Source organism: Cherax quadricarinatus, chromosome 99 (genome assembly GCF_038502225.1).
Source record: "Cherax quadricarinatus isolate ZL_2023a chromosome 99, ASM3850222v1, whole genome shotgun sequence".
Taxonomy (NCBI): Eukaryota; Metazoa; Arthropoda; class Malacostraca; order Decapoda; family Parastacidae; genus Cherax; species Cherax quadricarinatus.
In genome coordinates this window covers 1,232,036-1,244,771 of record NC_091390.1, presented here as the reverse complement: position 1 = coordinate 1,244,771, position 12,736 = coordinate 1,232,036, and the positions used below count along the sequence as shown (strand labels likewise).

At 39.5% G+C, this 12,736-nt stretch overlaps 1 protein-coding gene across 1 annotated transcript in view; it reads right to left on the bottom strand.

Moving 5' to 3' along the window:
* LOC128704740 (mucin-3B) overlaps positions 1–2,736 on the bottom strand; it is a 270,077-nt gene extending 267,341 nt beyond the window's left edge. Inside the window, exon 1 of the mRNA XM_070079522.1 lies at positions 2,583–2,736. Within this exon, the coding sequence (XP_069935623.1) occupies positions 2,583–2,629 (47 nt within the window). The 5' untranslated portion in view covers positions 2,630–2,736. The remainder of the gene's footprint in view (positions 1–2,582) is intronic.
* Positions 2,737–12,736: the final 10,000 nt, after the last annotated feature.

Below are 12,736 nucleotides of genomic sequence, written 5' to 3'. Positions count from 1 at the left end.
CACCAAACACACGAAAAACACATGCAACCCTCACCAAACACACGAAAAACACACACAACACTCACCAAACACACGAAAAACACATGCAACCCTCACAAAACACAAAAAACACATGCAACACTCACCAAACACACGAAAAACACATGCAACACTCACCAAACACACGAAAAACACATGCAACACTCACCAAACACGAAAAATACATGCAACCCTCACCAAACACGCAAAAAACACATGCAACACTCACCAAACACACGAAAAACACACAACCCTCACTAAACACACGAAAAACACATGCAACCCTCACCAAACACGCAAAGAACACATGCAACACTCACCAAACAAAAAACACATGCAACCCTCACCAAACACACGAAAAACACATGCAACCCTCACCAAACACGCAAAGAACACATGCAACCCTCACCAAACACACAAAAAACACATGCAACCCTCACCAAACACGCAAAGAACACATGCAACCCTCACCAAACACACAAAAAACACATGCAACCCTCACCAAACACGCAAAGAACACATGCAACCCTCACCAAACACACAAAAAACACATAACCCTCACTAAACACACGAAAAACACATGCAACCCTCACCAAACACGCCAAGAGCACATGTAACCCTCACCAAACACACAAAAAACACATGCAACCCTCACCAAACACACAAAAAACACATGCAACCCTCACCAAACACGCAAAGAACACATGCAACCCTCACCAAACACGAAAAATACATACAACCCTCACCAAACACAAGAAAAAGACATACAACCCTCACCAAACACACGAAAAACACATGCAACCCTCACCAAACACAAGAAAAAGACATACAACCCTCACCAAACACAAGAAAAGGACATACATCCCTCACCAAACACACGAAAAACACATGCAACGCTCACCAAACACAAGAAAAAGACATACAACCCTCACCAAACACACGAAAAACACATGCAACCCTCACCAAACACAAGAAAAAGACATACAACCCTCACCAAACACACGAAAAACACATGCAACGCTCACCAAACACAAGAAAAAGACATACAACCCTCACCAAACACACGAAAAACACATGCAACCCTCACCAAACACAAGAAAAAGACATACAACCCTCACCAAACACACGAAAAACACATGCAACGCTCACCAAACACAAGAAAAAGACATACAACCCTCACCAAACACACGAAAAACACATGCAACGCTCACCAAATACGAAAAACACATGCAACACTCAGGAAATACACGAAAAACACATGCAACCCTCACCAAACACAAGAAAAAGACATACAACTCTCACCAAACACGCAAAAAACACATGCAACGCTCACCAAATACGAAAAACACATGCAACACTCAGGAAATACACGAAAAACACATGCAACCCTCACCAAACACACGAAAAACACATGCAACACTCACCAAACACACGAAAAACACATGCAACACTCACCAAACACACGAAAAACACATGCAACTCTCACCAAACAAAAAACACATGCAACACTCACCAAACAAAAAACACATGCAACACTCACCAAACACACGAAAAACACATACAACCCTCACCAAACACACGAAAAACACATACAACCGTCACCAAACACACGAAAAACACATGCAACCCTCACCAAACACGCAAAAAACACATGCAACCCTCACCAAACACACGAAAAACACATACAACCCTCACCAAACAAAAAACACATGCAACACTCACAAAACACGAAAAACACATGCAACACTCACCAAACACACGAAAAACACATGCAACACTCACCAAACACACGAAAAACATGCAACACTCACCAAACACACGAAAAACACATGCAACACTCACCAAACACACGAAAAACACATGCAACCCTCACCAAACACGCAAAAAACACATGCAACCCTTACCAAACACAAGAAAAACACATGCAACACTCACCAAACACACGAAAAACACATGCAACCCTCACCAAACACGCAAAAAACACATGCAACCCTCACCAAACACACGAAAAACACATGCAACTCTCACCAAACACACGAAAAACACATGCAACACTCACCAAACACGAAAAACACATGCAACCCTCACCAAACACAAAAAATACATACAACCCTCACCAAACACACGAAAAACACATGCAACCCTCACCAAACACACGAAAAACACACACAACACTCACCAAACACACGAAAAACACATACAACCCTCACCAAACACACGAAAAACACATGCAACCCTCACCAAACAAAAAAACACATACAACCCTCACCAAACACACGAAAAACACACACACCACTCACCAAACACACGAAAAACACATGCAACCCTCACCAAACACACGAAAAACACATGCAACCCTCACCAAACACACGAAAAACACATACAACCCTCACCAAACACACGAAAAACACATACAACACTCACCAAACAAAAAAAACACATACAACCCTCACCAAACACAAGAAAAACACACACAACCCTCACCAAACACACAAAGAACACATACAACCCTCACCCAATGTCCAAAATTTCAATTTAACCAGAATTTGGCCACCCAAACTTACTTTTGATTTAAGGGCCGGATACGCACAGCGACCTTGATGTTAGCCATGATAACTATGGTTATCTTAGCCTGTGTCTATCCAGGTATAAGCAGTGATCATGGTTAAGGTGATGACTCCAACACTGGCACACAACTAGACACTACCACACTCTCACTCTCTCTGCACACTTCTGAACCTTCCTGACGCTCTATACCCTTCCCCTCACTGCTGCCATAACGTTATACACTCTCTTGTATACTTCTGTGTATGTCTGTACTTTGTATGTCTCTCTGTGTATCCCTAGAGCTTGTTAGAATTTGTATATTAGGTGTTAGAAGTGTATTTGAGTGAGGTGTACTAGTAATTACAGAAGTTATGACTTCGTGATTGCCACAAGGTCATACACTGTTGTATACTTCTGTGTATGTCTGTACTTTGTATGTCTCTCTGTGTATCCCTAGAGCTTGTTAGAATTTGTATATTAGGTGTTAGAAGTGTATTTGATTGAAGGTGTACTAGTAATTACAGAAGTTATGACTTCGTTATTGCCACAAGGTCATAGACTGTTGTATACTTCTGTGTATACCTTGTATTCTGTATGTCTCTCTGTATACCCCTAGAGCTTGCTAGAGTTTGTATATTTGGTGTATAAAGTGTATTTGACTAGTGGTGTATAGGTAACTGCAGCCTTAATGACCCTAGTGTAGTAGATAGACTTGAAACCCCATTACTCACTCAGTAACTTACCAGATGTATATACATGCCAACCCATGTATATTTCCTCGTATATATACACACTGAGGTGTGTATAACTCTCTATATACATACCCAGAAGCATATTTCTCCCTCCATATAGCCTGAAATGTATATTTCCCCATATATACACCCATAAATATGTATATTTCATTATATATATATATATATATATATATATATATATATATATATATATATATATATATATATATATATATATATATATATATATATATATGTATGTATATATATATATATATATATATATATATATATATATATATATATATATATATATATATATATATATATATATATACGGTAGATGCGGGAGATGATCAATAGTTACTGGATACATGAGCAGATTTCTCTGCTGGTAGCTCCGCTTAGTAGGTCAGGGTTGTAATCTTACTTCTTACAACAGCAGAACCCCGGGTGCGACCCTGGGGGAGGGTGGGATGTATGGGCCGACTTCCCAGAGATTCTGACCACTTATTTTGTGTCCAGTTTTGATATACTGAAAAACAGAGTATACTCTGTACTATATACACAGACATTACTATACACAGGGTGTAGAGTGACCTTCGGATACTGTGTCTTGTATTTCAGTAATAACGAATATAAATGCTTTTTCAAAATTATAAAAAGCTTTTCGAAATGGGATTTTTGACAGTTTTGGACGGGTTTAGTGCTTCCCGTGAAAGATATAATAATAATAATAATAATAATAGAAGTGAAATCACCTATTTGTGGTTGCCGGGGGTCGAGTCACAGCTCCTGGCTGTGACTCGTCCCCCTGGCTGGGGCATTTGTGTGTTCCTTGATGCTGGTGAAAAGCTCTTGATCCAGGAGATAGTACAAGGACCACAATGGCAATACAAGGACCATAATGGTAATACAAGGACCACAATGGTAATACAAGGTCCACAATGGTAATACAAGGTCCATAATGGTAATACAAGTACCATAATGGTAATACAAGGACCACAATGGTAATACAAGGTCCACAATGGTAATACAAGGCCCACAATGGTAATACAAGGACCATAATGGTAATACAAGGCCCACAATGGTAACACAAGGTCCACAATGGTAACACAAGGCCCACAATGGTAATACAAGGTCCACAATGGTAATACAAGGACCATAATTGTAATACAAGGTCCACAATGGCAATACAAGGACCACAATGGTAATACAAGGACTATAATGGTAATACAAGGCCCACAATGGTAATACAAGGTCCACAATGGTAATACAAGGCCCACAATGGTAATACAAGGACCATAATTGTAATACAAGGTCCACAATGGCAATACAAGGACCACAATGGTAACACAAGGTCCACAATGGTAATACAAGGCCCACAATGGTAATACAAGGCCCACAATGGTAATACAAGGACCATAATGGTAATACAAGGTCCACAATGGGAATACAAGACCCACAATGGTAATACAAGGACCATAATGGTAATACAAGTTCCACAATGGCAATACAAGGACCACAATGGTAATACAATGTCCACAATGGTATTACAAGGCCCACAATGGTAATACAGGGTCCACAATGGTAATACAAGGACCATAATGGTAATACAAGGACCATAATGGCAATACAAGGTCCACAATGGTAATACAAGGCCCACAATGGTAATACAAGGACCATAATGGTAATACAAGGCCCACAATGGCAGCGGCAGCGGCAGCGGCAACAGGAACCTTGTCCTCTATTTTTACTTCTACCTGAGGTTCCCAGCAGCCCAGTGATGACCTAAACAAGACCCACATAACACTAACATGTGTGGATACCCAGAATGATATAAATCAACTGCAGAAATCACCCAAAAGTTCACAAATTACCAACTAATAGGACTCGTACTACCACCTCCTACCCCGCTGCCACTGAAGTGATACTCCACAACATTCACCCATGGCCTATTATTCACCCGAAGCCACAGCCAATGGACAAGGGTCAGAGCAATAAAAGAAGATCCAGTAACCAGCTAAGGACTCCTAACATCAAAGGTGAGAGCAGTAAAAACACGAGGAAAACTTGTGGTACTGCCAGCCAGGACACAACCCTCATCACCCACCGGCACCACCACAACACACGACAGACAACAACAAACATGGCCGCCGCTACAGTCCAAGATAACTCCTTCCCAGTATTTGATGTCAAGAAGATCACCGACCCAGAAATAGCTAAACTCCTTATGATTCAGAACCAAACGATCACCAAACTAACTCAAGAAATGCAGGAACTAAAAGCTAGCAATGCAGATTACCTCAACAAGATCACTGCTCTAGAACATAAACTAGACACTCTAGAACAACAAAGCAACACCCACACCCGGTCCCTAGACACCATCAACACTCTAAAAGACCAAGTCACCCTACTTACTACCAACATTACAGAGGAAAGATCAAGAGTGGACCAACAACTTGCCAATGTCATAACCAACTTCCAAGACCATAATGACCAACAGCAGCTATCTGACGCTGTTGTAGTTAACAGCAAACATCTCCCAGCCACAGTCACCCAAGAGACCTGCATGGAGACCACCCTACAGCTTATCAAGGACCACCTTCGCCTTAACATACGTAGTGATGACCTAAAGGATTGCAAACTGATGGGCTACCAAGCAGGTAAAAAAACAGTGCTGTTAAAATTCCAAACTAGCCTACAAAGAAACAACCTACTAGAAACATCTATTTCTATGAAAACTGATGTTTATGTCAATGAAGCCTTACCAAAACAAGACAAAACCTTCTTTATTGGCTAAGAAAATTACGCTATGCCCAAAAAATCCACCAGTGCTTTGTGAGGGATGGAAAAATAGCAGTTAGGAAACAGCCCAGATATACTAAGCAAATTTCCTAAATTTGCTTGTAACAGATAAGTGAACTATAGATATGTAGATATAAATCCATATGTATTCCTGTTAACCCTTTGGGGCCTAGTTCCTAGGCCTTTTGTGTATCCACATGCTCTCGCGCTACCGTCCACAGGATGGATATGGGGTGCACAATAAACTAGCCACTTCGGTGGCAAAATCTAAATCCACTGGGAAGACATACTTCATCTCTACAGAACATGACCTTAAAACATTCCTAAGTGAGGCTGGACTAACAGAATCAGAGTAAAGTGCAGATAATACCCATAGTCCACAGTTAGTGTTATATTGTCATAAATTTGTGCCCCCCTAAACTTCTAATACCCCAACTACTTTTGATTGTCATTGTTGTATTCAACGACCATTCTACCTCATAGTCTTAATTTGTTTAATATCTACAGAATCTATCTCCTTTTTTACAACTTACCACATCACTGTTCCATCTTATTTTATTATAAACTAACCATAACTTGTCTTCAATAATTCTACCTCACTTTAAAAAATACTCAATTGCCCAATTTTATTCTAAATCCCTATTATTGCCCAATTTTATTCTAAATCCCTATTATTGCCCAATTTTACTTTAAACTATATTGATCAAACTTATTGTAAACTTCTTTTATTGACCATTTTTATTCCATACTTTTTTAAACTAGTATTTTCAACTACAACTTTTATATTATCCTGTCTACCATCTTACTAGCATATTATAACCAAGTCATTGCCATTTTTATTTTTATTTTTTTTTATTATTCTTTTGCTACCATAATTTTTGTATTTTATCCTGTCAATTTAAATCTAATTATACACTAATTCTTGTAAACAACTTATATAAGACCTTAGTGCAATTACAATTGAGAGTCTTGTTCCTTTATTATATTATTAGATTAATCACAGTTTTACTCTAGCTCATTCTAGCTCAATACATAGTCAATACCAAATTCACTATACTAGACCATAGTGCAATTACTAGTGAGAGACTGGTGCTATTTGTAATTCGTATTTTTATATTATTAGATTAAACCTATTGTACTATAGATCATTCTAGCTCAAAATATAGACTCCACAAAAGTCATTATTAGACCTTACTGCAATTACAAGTGAGAGTCTTGTTCTATTTTTAATTTGTATTTTTATATTACTAGTTTATACCTAGTTGTACTTTAGTTCATTCCAGCACAACACATAGACAACATCAACTTCATTATGTGTAGTAGTGACTATACTCTACATGACCAAAATACTCTAGCTATATACTTGTCCAAACTTCCTACCACTACAGATATCAGTACTAGAACTCAACACACAACTCAGGATATAAATAACCATAATTTAAACCTAGAAGATGATTGATCATGTTGACCCTGATCTAAACCTCCATAATCTGACACCCAATCAAAACCTATTGGAAAGTAACTGCCTTTATTACACAGCATCACAAGCCACCACTATCCTAAACAATGCTAAAAGTCTATCAGTACTTAACTACAACATCAGGTCCTTAAGCAAACACTATGATGACCTCTTAGCACTCCTTGAATCACTAAAGACACCCTTCTCCTGCATTATTCTTACTGAGACCTGGCTTAAGCAGGACACAATAGATGTCTACCCTCTACCAGGATACACAGCAATTCACAACTGCAGACCAAACCAAGTTGGGGGTGGTATTGCAATCTATTACTCTAACCAATTATCTTGTCTTAGCACCACTTGCTTTAGTGATGAATATGGGGAATACATTATTGCTAATTTTACTGTAAAAAACCTTAAGACGCCTATAACAATCGGTGCCATTTACCGGATACCTCACACAAACATCCCAAATTTCAGTGAGAAATTAAAGTCACTAATAACAAACAGACAAATGAATAAGCACCACCTTCTCTTAGCTGGAGACTTCAACATCAACCTTGGCTTACTAGATGATCAGCCTGTAACTGACTTCATCAACAATATGAACAACACACTTCTCATACCAACAATAACTAAACCAACCAGGCTCTCTGAGACAAGTGCAACCATAATAGACCACATATGGACCAATATACTAGCCCTCCTTAAATCAGGGATAATCACAGATAGCCCTACAGACCACTACCCTACCTTCCTCCTGACAAACATTAGTAAACCACCACTTGAATACAACAAAGTCTCATTTAGACTCCATGACGAGGCCTCAGTAAGGAAGTTCACAGCTGACCTAGAGATTGTTGACTGGCCTACAGAATTCTCCAAGGCCAATGGTATTGATGACTGGACAGACATTTTTCTTAACAAATTACTTAGACTATACAACAAACATTGTCCTATAAAAACAAAACAGATCACAAACAAACGGCTTGGTTGCCCATGGTTAACCAGCACCATTCTGAAATCCATTGACAAGAAACACCAATATGAAAAGCAATATAGACAGGGCTTAATACACAAAGATATTCTTAAACACTATTCATCAGCTCTCACCAAAGTAATAAAGAAAGCCAAACAACTATACTACTCCAGCAGATTCACAGACACTAGAGGAGATATAAAAAAGACCTGGAAAACACTCTCTCAGATTCTAGGGACCCACAAACTGAGAAAAACCAAGAATATTGTCCTAACTAAACCTAATGAAACACCACTACATCCCACTGACACAGCTAACAAGATAAACGACTTCTTCACAACCATAGGATCTAATCTCGCCAGTAAAATCCCACATACCAATGCCCATGCCGGGGACTACCTAGGTGGGAATTTCCCTAATTCCTTCTATCTTGCACCAACTGAGCCCACAGAAGTCACCGAGATTATAAAGTCACTTAAAAATAACTTGGGGAATCTGTCTCATGTCCCACCATTACTGTACAAGCGAGTGGCCCATGTCCTTTCGCATGCTATTTCATTACTTTTTAACAAGTCACTAGAGACTAGCACCTTCCCGAAACTACTCAAGATGGCAAGGGTTACACCAATACATAAAGGTGGTGACCCTACAGACTTAAACAACTATAGGCCAATATCTAACTTACCATTGCTATCCAAAATCTTTGAGAAACTCGTGCACAGGAGACTGTATTCATTTATAACGGCTCAAAACATACTCAACCCCTGCCAATTTGGATTCAGGAAAAATAAAAGCACTAATGATGCGATCATAAAAATGCTAGATCTGCTGTACACAGCATTGGAAAATAAGGAATATCCACTAGGAATTTTTATTGACCTAAGAAAAGCTTTTGACACAGTAGACCACAACATCCTACTCCACAAACTTGATCATTACGGTATAAGAGGCCATGCGCTTGCTTATTTCAGATCTTACATTACTAATAGGTATCAGTATGTCACCATTAAAGACACAGCATCAGCAACACGGCCAATTGATACTGGAGTTCCGCAGGGAAGTGTCCTTGGTCCCCTGCTCTTCCTCATATACATCAATGATCTTCCAAACGTATCCCAACACCTGAAACCCATTCTCTTTGCTGACGACACGACTTATGTCATCTCTCACCCTAATCTTGCCACCCTCAACACCATTGTTAATGAGGAGCTGATCAAAATATCGACTTGGATGACAGCCAATAAACTTACGCTTAACACTGACAAAACCTACTGTATTATGTTTGGTAGCAGAGCAGGAGATGCACAAATTAACATTAAGATTGACAACACGCTAATTACAAGAAATAATGGGGGCAAATTCCTAGGCTTATACCTTGACAACAACCTGAATTTCAGCACCCATATCCAGCATATAACCAAAAAAGTATGCAAAAAGGTTGGGATCCTCTCCAAGATACGATACTACCTGCCGCAAAATGCCCTGGAGTTTACCTGGAGAGAGTTTCGGGGGTCAACGCCCCCGCGGCCCGGTCTGTGACCAGGCCTCCTGGTGTTCGAAGTCATTTGGCGTCAGGATAACATCGCATAGGCTTGTGTTAATCAAATTTTGTGGCTCTCTCATAAAAAATTCATTTTGATCTTCGACTCTCAGTCTGGTTAGCGGCTTGCTAAAAACTGAGTCATATTGGGACTTGAGTAGCTCACTCATTTCCTTGCTGTCATCTGTGTAGGACCCATCTTCTTTAAGTAGGGGCCCAATACTGGACGTTGTTCTCGATTTTGATTTGGCATAGGAGAAGAAATACTTTGGGTTTCTTTCGATTTCATTTATAGCTTTTAGTTCTTCCCGCGATTCCTGACTCCTAAAGGATTCTTTTAGGTTAAGTTCGATGCTTGCTATTTCTCTGACCAGTGTCTCCCTGCGCATTTCAGATATATTGACCTCTTTTAGCCGCTCTGTTATTCTTTTCCGTCGCCTGTAAAGGGAGCGCCTGTCTCTTTCTATTTTACATCTACTCCTCCTTTTTCTTAGAGGAATAAGCCTTGTGCATACATCGAGTGCCATCGAGTTAATCTGTTCTAGGCATAAGTTTGGGTCTGTGTTGCTTAGTATATCTTCCCAGCTTATATCGGTTAGGACATGGTTTACTTGGTCCCACTTTATGTTTTTGTTATTGAAGTTGAATTTGGTGAATGCTCCCTCGTGACTAATCTCATTTTGTCGGTCTGGGGCTCCTCGCATACATGTCTGAACCTCAATTATGTTGTGATCTGAGTATATTGTTTTTGATATGGTGACATTTCTTATCAGATCATCATTGTTAGTGAAGATGAGGTCTAGTGTATTCTCCAGTCTAGTAGGCTCTATTATTTGCTGGTTTAAATTGAATTTTGTGCAGAGATTTAAAAGCTCGTGTGAGTGTGAGTTTTCATCAGAGCTGCCTCCTGGTGTTATTACTGCAACAATATTATTTGCTATATTCCTCCATTTTAGGTGCCTTAAGTTGAAATCCCCCAGGAGCAAGATGTTGGGTGCAGGAGCTGGAAGATTTTCCAGACAGTGGTCAATTTTTAACAGCTGTTCCTGGAATTGCTGGGATGTTGCATCCGGAGGCTTGTAGACTACCACAATGACTAGGTTTTGGTTCTCGACCTTTACTGCTAAAACTTCCACTACGTCATTTGAGGCATTAAGCAGTTCTGTGCAAACAAGTGACTCTGCAATGTACAGGCCAACCCCCCCCCCTTTTGCCTGTTCACTCTGTCACACTATACCACTCACTTATTTATCCATACCTCACCTATGCTATTTTTCTGCTTGGGGATCAACTGCAGCAACACACCTAAAGCCAATAATAACCCAACACAAAGCTGCAGTAAGAATAATCACTAAATCCCATCCCTGGCAACACCCCCCCCCACTCTTCATAGACCTAAACTTACTCCCTGTTCAGTACATCCACACTTACTACTGTGCAATCTACATCTACAGGGCCTTAAACTCTAATATCAACCTTGACCTAAAACGCTTTCTTGATAGTTGTGACAGAACCCACAGGCATAACACCAGACACAAACATCTCTACGACATTCCCCGTGTCCGACTAAACCTTTACAAAAATTCAATGTATGTCAAAGGCCCTAAAATCTGGAATACCCTACCTGAGAACTCTAGAACTGCAGACACATTCATCACCTTCAAAACTACCATTAGAAAACATCTTATCTCCCTGATACACCCCGTCAACTAACTACACGAATACCACCTGGTGGTTCACACTTACACTCGCTCACTCATTTGACCATAAACAGAAATATTAATCTCAATCTTAAAATAATGAATCCTGTGATACTCCAATACTGAAACTATGTACTGTGCCAAAACAAAAGCATTCACATTGCTAAACTCACAAACTAGTATTTAGTCACTTATCCATAATACCAACTTACCTCAGATTTTGTAATATTTTACAATTAAGAATAAAACTAAGTCTGCCCGAAATGCCTAGCCATGCTAAGTGTTCTAGTGGTACACTCTGTAATACCTAGCCATGCTAGGTGTTCTAGTGGTACACTCTGTAATACCTAGCCATGCTAGGTGTTCTAGTGGTACACTCTGTAATACCTAGCCATGCTAGGTGTTCTAGTGGTACACTCTGTAATACCTAGCCATGCTAGGTGTTCTAGTGGTACACTCTGTAATACCTAGCCATGCTAGGTGTTCTAGTGGTACACTCTGTAATACCTAGCCATGCTAGGTGTTCTAGTGGTACACTCTGTAATTCCTAGCCATGCTAGGTGTTCTAGTGGTACACTCTGTAATACCTAGCCATGCTAGGTGTTCTAGTGGTACACTCTGTAATACCTAGCCATGCTAGGTGTTCTAGTGGTACACTCTGTAATCACAATTTTACAACATGTAAACCACACAATAACCAAATTTCTGTAAAATCAACATTGTAATCCTTATAGAGAATAAACTTTGAATTTGAATTTGAATTTGAATTTGAATCTATAACCCACTATGATAACATGAACGTAGATAAGTATGTTTATGGATCAACTTGCAATGTGAACACTGACTGATGTTGTAGCTAAGTATTTTATCCACAGTGGTATATTACAGACCATTCTGGAGAAATACCCTGACTTTGCTAGCTGTAAATAAAGCATTACCACATGTGTGCAT